Raw genomic sequence first — 7,731 nt, 5'->3', positions numbered from 1 at the left:
ACATGCTGTGGCGTAACTATTAGATCAAAACATAACCCTTGAATGTTTGCAACGTGGTACTGCGTGGGTAAGGTAGGGGCCGTGAACATTCGAGTCGTTTTGGACCTGAAGAAGGCGCGGGCCTTGCTCTCCAGAGAGCAGGAACGTGACCAGAGTTGTTCGATTAGTACAATCTCCCGAGGCCGTTGTCACGATGAAGCCAGGCCAGTCACCCTCCGAAGTATCTACATGCGAACAGGGAAAAAAATTGAATTAAAGCATCTTCTCTTGGTCCTCGGCATCTTCGCAGACGGGCTCTGCGACCATGATCTCGCCCCGCCAGATTTCCAACAAGTTGACTACCGGGAACAGCAACACCAGGATAGACAGGAACTGCCCGAATTCCCACCTCTCCTCGCTGTTGTCAGCGAGCTTGTAGCCCTGGGGGCCGGACCCAAAGACGGACGAGGCCATGAAGGAGCGCACGGCGGCACCGATCGCCGACGCCGTCATGAGGGCCAGGCCGCCCATGATCATCGGCCTGGCAAAGCGCTTTCCCCGCGAGTGGATGTACCAGCTAGCGCCCAGGAAGACGAGGACGTTTGCGACGATGACGGCGATCGTACCCGCGTAGTCGATGAACGAGCCCCCGCCGGTGGTTCCGTTGACGGAGGACCATACACAGCCGACGGGCAGCTTGGACTCCTTCATGCCCTTGCCCAGGCTCTGCAGGATGACGCCGCCATATGTGCAGTTGAGCGCCAGGTTGACGGTCATGAGGCTCTGTCGGAGAGTGCGGAGGAGCCAGTCTTGGCGGAGAAGTTGTCCGTAGATCAAGAGTGTAGCGTTGTGGACGGCCATGCTCATGTTGGAGAGACACCAGATGATGAAGAAGTGGTAGGGGACGATGCGATTTGTGGTGGCGAGCCCGAGGATGGAGATGGCGATGCCCTGGAGGATTTGCGTATCGGAGTAACCGTTCAGAAGCTTGCGGCGGATGCTGGAGGGACGTTCCTTCCGCTCGAACAAGACGATGGACCAGCTGAGGAGAAGGGCGATGGTGGCGGCGATGGTGAAGGAGAGCAAGACGGCCACTCCAGCGATACCGGCATTGCCAGCGACGGAGATGGTGGCGGGGTCGACAGAACAGTTCGGGGGGCTGAAGAAGGACATTTCGGCGAAGTGCGAGTGCAGGACTCGCGTCTAGAAAGAAATGAAGCTGGGTATCGAATTCGAGACGGGATTTTCGGCGGGCGGTGTTTGGGAAACTCGGAGATGGACGGGATTCAAGGTGCGGTACGGGACACTCTGATTAACGACTCGCAAATGCAGGCGCAGTGTTTAATTCCAAGTCTCCGTAAATCATGGCTCCATTATCGACGCTTCGGTTTGTTTGTTTGATTGACTTATTGCTTCAATGAAAGACTGACGGCCCTGTTTCGCGTGCCACCAGGGAGCGAAATGGTGTCTAATATGATGGAAGAAAAGGCATTCGTGCGTGAGGCGCGGCGCATTAACGTGTATGGTGAGGGTGGGCTGCCCCTTTTCTGACTGGACCCCACGGCGGCGAGGTTCAGCGGGTATGACGTACCAGTAAGCGCTGCAGCTTTTCGTCTGAAACGGCCACCCGCTGAGGAAGATCCCTGAAGCCGCTGGACGACTGGCTGACGGGTGCTCTCCAGCGGCCTCTGAGCGGCCGTGTTTGCGTTGCCGCTGGTGGCTGTGCCCCACTCAAGCCACCCGCTTCCCTTGTCTTGGTGGTCGCAGATCCCCTCGCATCCTCCGCGTCGCCATCTCACAATCCGAATCCATCCCGGCTGCCTCAAGGGCCCCTTGTCTTGGGCCACAATGCGAACCACCGGCGCTTTGCCTGGTGCCTGGACCCTTCCTCCACCGACAAAAGGGTCTTTTGTATTTTTGTTACTATTGGTTATTGTTTTCGTTGCGGCTGATTCGACCGAATTTGCTGCATCAGGGTTTCGCAGGGAATCGAGGCATTGAAGCCACATGAAGAGAGACACACAATTCGTGGTGAAGTTGTCCGACGACACTGTCTCAGGCCGGCCGGGGGGTATCGTCGATCCGGGGAGAGTGGACGGTCACGGACACTGAAGATCGTCATCAACCTCGTCGTTTTTCCTTCCGCTACCGTAGCCACGGACAAGCCTCAGTTTGTTCGACGAGATCGCAGCGATGGACATCTCCGATGGGATTGCCGCCGCTGGCTGTGGTCCAGCTTCAGGAGCACCTTGGCGACGTCCGTCTTCATCTTGACGAGCTCCTTCCGATTCTCAGGTGTCGCTTCGTATGTCGTATTAATACTGCAGAGGAATTGTTAGGCACGTCCATGCGAAAGCGTCCGACTCCTTCTGGGTTTTTGGGAACACCTACAAATTAGATACTGCCACACTGATATTCAGCATGATCTTCTGCGTCGCAAGCTGTTCTCTCACGTCGGTGAATTCCTTGGCTTGCAGCGTCAGCATCGTCCTCTTCCACAAGCCCAGCTTGCCCCCGGAACGGCCCTCGGTGGCCTTTTCCAGCTTCTCCTCCAGCAGACACAGGCTTTTGGCGTATTTCTTGAGGACCGTATCCAGGTCCCGAGCCGTGGACGGATGCAGAACTCCTTTAGCCGTGTCGTCGTTGCTGAGGTAGTAAAGCAATGTCTCGAGGATCGACAGCACTTCTTGCAGATCAGCCGAGAGGGTCGTGAGCACTCGCGGCGCGTCCGAGATGGCGTCAATCTGCCGGCTCACCGCAGCGCTGAGCTGGACGGCAGCCTCCAGATGGCCCGCGGTACTGCTAACGTCGACTGCGTCCGCCATCCTCCCACGCACATGTCTGTCGAGGCTTCTTCGATTGTGTGAACGGTTACAGACGACAGCAACCTCGCTGCGCTCGTCTTTTCGACCAAGACGAGGACCACACCAATCCTTAAGTAGCGAAGGCGCCGGGCGAAGCGGGTCCACGGCGCAGGAGGCACAGAAAAGCATCATGCCGGACTTCGTCCCCTGAAATGGCTGGAAATGGGTCGCTAACTCGGTGTTTTACAGGGGAGGAGCAAGGGTAACAGCGGACACCACAGCTAAATCGCTTTAGCCTTCCTGGAGTCCCATCTGCTCCAGGCGCACCCAATGGCTTCCTTGCGATCGAACTGAACGTGACGTACAGAATGGTACTTTTACCAAGGAAACGGGGACGAGTAGCCGTCATATGGTAAGCTGCATCTCGGGCCACGATTACACTTGCGAAGGTCTACTTTATTCATCTTCTTTCTAGGACAACAGAGTCTCTCTCTCTAAGCGTGGATGGTATCGGAACAAACAAGGAAATCGCTCGTTCAGTGTTATTACAAACAAAGGACAACAAAGGAAAATCTGTGAGCGTTTAGTGTTGGGCGGGCACATTGCTTTCGCCACCGTCCTCCGGGACCTTGCCCTCGGGCGGCGGCAATCTAACAATGAGCAACAATGTTAGCGCGATCAAGCAGAAGGCTGCGACACCCAAGTAGGGCAAGCCGATCCAGAGCCCTCCCATCTTCATGCCCAGGCTGAACAGGCCTGCGAGCAGCGGCTGCGCGTACGTCTGTCCTGCAGTCTCAACCAGCGAGATGATGGAAAACAGCCGGGTGCGATGCGCCGCGTCGACGTAGACGTTGCTGACGCTCTTCACGTAGCTGCCCCAACCGGTGCCCAGCGACAGGATGGCGAGGCCACCGATAAAGGACCCGACCGTTGGCGATGCGGACATGCTCAGGGAACCGATCAACAGCGCTACGGAGGACAGGCGGGCCAGGAAGAGGTCGCGTTGGTGGTCGTCCGACAGGCGCAGCGACTTGGGCATCTTGGTGGATGCGAGGAGCCTCGAGAAGGCCGGCAGGATGAGCACGATCGAAAGCAAGACGCCCGTGCCATAAAGGGACGACAGGTAGCCTGTCTGCGACAGCGAGACGTGGTATCGCTTCGAGGCGAAGATGGACATGAACTGCAGCGTCGACAGCATGACGGGGTAAGAGGTGAGCATCGCTACAAGAAGAAGTATGAGGGACGGCGACTTGAACAGCGCCAAAGACTCCTTGAGGCGGAGAATCGTGTGTTGAATGGCCCCAAGCGCGGGAGACTCAACCTCGGGCTCGTCCTCAATCGGGTCGTCGGATACCTGGGCAGCTGGCTTGGTCTCAGGAATGAGGTGGATGGTGAATATCAAGGTCGAGAAGAGGCCAAATGCGAGCCCCATGACGGGCCAAGGGCCGGTCTTCTCCATCATCCAGCCCGCGATGGCGGGGGCGCACAGGTTCCCAATCATCGACACCAGGTGAACCTGCATGAAGCTCTTTGCCCTAGTACAAGTGTTAGCTTCTCTCGACAGTCGACGGAGCAAGACTCGAAGACAAACCTGTTCTCGGAAGTTGTCACGTCGGCGAGCATTGAAAGCACGATGGCGCTCAGAACCGCATTTCCACCGCCAATCATGAGCATCGAAGGGCCAAACCAGAGGGCCTCCAGGGGAATCACCCGGGGAAACGCGCAGACCGTGGCAAACCAGGCCTGATCCAGTGCCATGCCGAAGATGGTCAGAGAGAAGACCATCTTGCGGCCGAGGCGATCAGCAACGATACCCCAGGGGAATGCACAGATGGCGCCGATGGAGGCCTGGAGAGCGCTGTACACCGCAAAGATGTATGCGACCTTGGACTGAATGGCGTCCTCCTTGCAGAGGCTCTCGTCAATGTTTTCGTTGCTCAGGACATCGTAGTAGTGGCGGCAGACAATGTCCTCGACCTTGCGGGTGGTGGGGATAGTCCACAGCCCGCCTGCGGCAGAGCCGAGGAGAATGATGGCGCAGAAGATGCCGACGATGACGTTCGGGTCGTGTACCTTGGGGACGTGGATGGTGTTGGCGGCGCGGATGAGGGAGTCGGTGCGGCCACGGCCGGCGCCGGGACGGCGTGGGCTGCCATCAGCGGCGATGAGGGGCGTCGACTCGGTGGGCTCCTCGTCTACGGAGTACCTAGACGGCGTGGCGGGTTCGTGGTCCCCGTTGAAGTCGTCGGATTGCTCGGCGCGGCGATGCATCTTGGCTGCGGTGTAACGGTTCCGAGGGCTTGGCTGTGGCGCTCCGATGCTCTCTCAAGAATGGGATGTAGTACAGAACAGGTACGAGTCAGTCCCTTGATCCAGGAGGGACTCTCCAAAGGAACGAAGGGGAGGGAAGACAGCTCAAGAAATATGAATGAGATGGCATCGCTGGGGCAGGGCAGGCAATGATGATGGTGTGGTGACAAGACGCAGAGTGCAATCTTATCCCTTTCCTGACGTGATGGGACCCCAACGTTCAGACACGCGGTCTGAAACTGAAAATAAGGCACTCCCTGCGGCAACGAAGTGCTTCTCGCTCTGCCGCCGGAGCTACTGCTGCAACCTCGACGTATCTGCGACTCGCGAGCCGTGTGCGTTTGCCGCGGAGCCGTGTGTTGCGTACCTGGGCTTGCGCAGTGCGTGGCAGCTTTTACTCAGGTATTTTGCGTGGCACGATAAGAAAGGGACACACGACACGATGCAGCAAGGGGCCAAAAGGTCCAATGTCCTGCCCGAAAAAAGCAGGTTGAACGAGCAGACGAGGAGGTAATATTCCTCCGTCTTACTGTGAGATGGCTCGCGAGTCGCTATCAGGGCCCTGCTGGGCGGACCTTTGCGCCAAAGTAGGAAAAGACAGCAGACGGGGGCAGACGTAAGTGCTCTGTCGTCATCAAATGCATCAAAAACCAAGCAAGAGAGGGAAGAAGGAATCTGGCCCGGCTATCAAAAACGATTTGCGGACGAATCCTGCGAATGAGCGGCCAAGAGAATGTTCCAAAGAAGGCAATGGGTGAGCTGTGAGAGGCGGCGGCACACGACAGGTTCGCCGCTGCAAAACAGCAACCAAAGCTACGCAAAGGAGAGGTAATAGGGCTGCATGAATTTTGGGGGCGCGTCAAAAGTCCCGACCGGCTGGGCGGCGGTAGCAGCTCGATGACATTTGACACACTGCCTGTCGCTGCTGCGGTTGCTGTACCTGGAGCTCCCCTCCCTATCTCTGTCCCTCTCTCTCTCACACACACGCAAGTCACAGTTCAGACACGCAGTACACCTATCCCACGGTCTTAAAGGTTAGTGCGGTTCTTGCGGGGCTTTCCATATAACGAAGCCCCGCAAGTACTACGCTAACCTTTAACACCGTGGGATAGGTGTAGAACGGGCGGGAGAGCTGCCCTTCGACGACGAGCTCTTCCCTGAGTCGCCAGCCCGGCAACCTATCAGATGGGGGCGGCAGCGTTCCCAGTTTCCAGGTTAGGCATGGTGCGACTTCAGGGATGGACGAGGAAGAGAGTAAGACTGATCGCTGAGGAGGAGCAAGAGAGCTCCCCCTCGGGATTGGGGGGAGCTCGGGGCGCCCAATGGGCGTGTTCGGATGCCGGCCGCCTCCCGATTGGGGATGTCATTCTCGGACCTTGCTGTCTGTGTGTGTTTGTGTGTGCTCCAGCAGTGGTTTTCAGCGGGTATTTGGAGTGAGAGCGAGTACGTATTTCTCATCACGACACATCACGACACCGAAGCAGAGAGCGAGAGAGACGGAGACAGATACAGAGCACTGACGTGGTCCCGCTTGCGTGGCGGCTTTCGACTGAGAGCATTCCCGCTGTCCAGTCTCATCGATTGCTGGTGTTCATCCGCGTTGTCGTCGTCTTACTCTCTCGTCGTGCGGTGACCTAAGAGATACGCCAACGCAGGTCCCAGGTCCTAGGGCAATGGCACTTTTGCACCGAGGCAAACAGATGCCCAATGCTGTTCCCCTCTTTTCCCTTCCCCATCTTCCCAATGACAGACAATAACAACAAGCGTCGGAATGGCAGAATCGTTGGGTAATGGGTAAGCTTAATGCGCCATTCGCAGCTCTGGGGTCTCTCCTGCTGTTTGCCGCCCCTCCTCTGCAAAGGGCAAGGGACGCGCGTTGGGATGCGCCGCGGTTGTTGGCGACGACAATGACCGCGTTTGCCTTCGCATTGCGATATTCTCTGCGGGCTGGGACCAGCACCTGAGTGAAGGTCCGCTGCGAGGAAGAGAGCGAAAAGAGTTCAGGAACTACGCATTGGCAATTCGGGGGACTGCCCTGCTACCCCATCTGTTGGAACGGGGGGAGATTGGGCCCTTCGCCCGGGTTCCTCCCCTTCGTCTTTGGGTGGTTCACGGCGGCCGCGTATCGGGCATCATCTAATATCCTTTGCTTTCTCTATCCTCAGTTCTCTCGTCCCAGGTTCTTCCTGACGGCCGGAACGATCCGCGGGTGCTGGGCCCCTCGACTGAGGACAAGAGACAAAGCACCAACGGTCCCAAAACACGTGCAAGACACGTCCGAGGCGCAAACGCCCAAACGGCGCCTCCTCAGTTCCCTCTGCCCTGCCCCCTCTCTTCTCGCTTAACTCTGTTCGGAACAGATCAGTCTGGCCCGGCGCTCGGTGCAGGAGATGACCAGTCCACCTCCCGTACGACTCCGCCTAGCAAGCCCCTGGTCCACGATGTGATTGATGCTCGCGGAAGAGAGATATGCTTCCCGCCAGGCACCTCCCGCCCTCGAGTGGGGGATCACGAAAGCAGAAGCCAACTCTTATCCACGGGGTTGTACACCGAGAGGGGAAGAATTTCAGGGCACGAGGTGTCAATGAACCGTAGACCAAAGTCTATTAGGAGCGGGGGAAGAGGGAAATGCATTGAT

At 57.5% G+C, this 7,731-nt stretch overlaps 3 protein-coding genes across 3 annotated transcripts; all 3 read right to left on the bottom strand.

The window, feature by feature from the left end:
- Window positions 1-252: 252 nt before the first annotated feature.
- Window positions 253-1,152, bottom strand: GCG54_00013731 (uncharacterized protein; the record flags this gene model as incomplete). Its single annotated transcript, XM_045413579.1, has 1 exon — window positions 253-1,152. The coding sequence occupies one exon, from the start codon at window positions 1,150-1,152 to the stop codon at window positions 253-255; it is 900 nt and encodes a 299-aa protein (XP_045269650.1).
- Window positions 1,153-2,146: 994 nt separating this feature from the next.
- Window positions 2,147-2,804, bottom strand: GCG54_00013730 (uncharacterized protein; the record flags this gene model as incomplete). Its single annotated transcript, XM_045413578.1, has 2 exons — window positions 2,147-2,300; window positions 2,371-2,804. 2 exons carry the CDS (start codon window positions 2,802-2,804, stop codon window positions 2,147-2,149), a joined length of 588 nt encoding a protein of 195 aa, XP_045269649.1.
- A 562-nt stretch (window positions 2,805-3,366) lies between these two features.
- GCG54_00013729 (uncharacterized protein) lies at window positions 3,367-5,054 on the bottom strand (the record flags this gene model as incomplete). Its single annotated transcript, XM_045413577.1, has 2 exons — window positions 3,367-4,318; window positions 4,375-5,054. 2 exons carry the CDS (start codon window positions 5,052-5,054, stop codon window positions 3,367-3,369), a joined length of 1,632 nt encoding a protein of 543 aa, XP_045269648.1.
- Window positions 5,055-7,731: the final 2,677 nt, after the last annotated feature.

This window comes from Colletotrichum gloeosporioides (genome assembly GCF_011800055.1).
Source record: "Colletotrichum gloeosporioides strain Lc1 chromosome Unknown consensus_11, whole genome shotgun sequence".
NCBI classification, from domain to species: Eukaryota; Fungi; Ascomycota; class Sordariomycetes; order Glomerellales; family Glomerellaceae; genus Colletotrichum; species Colletotrichum gloeosporioides.
Note: the sequence above shows the minus strand (reverse complement) of the source record. Positions and strands in the feature narration are given on the sequence as shown.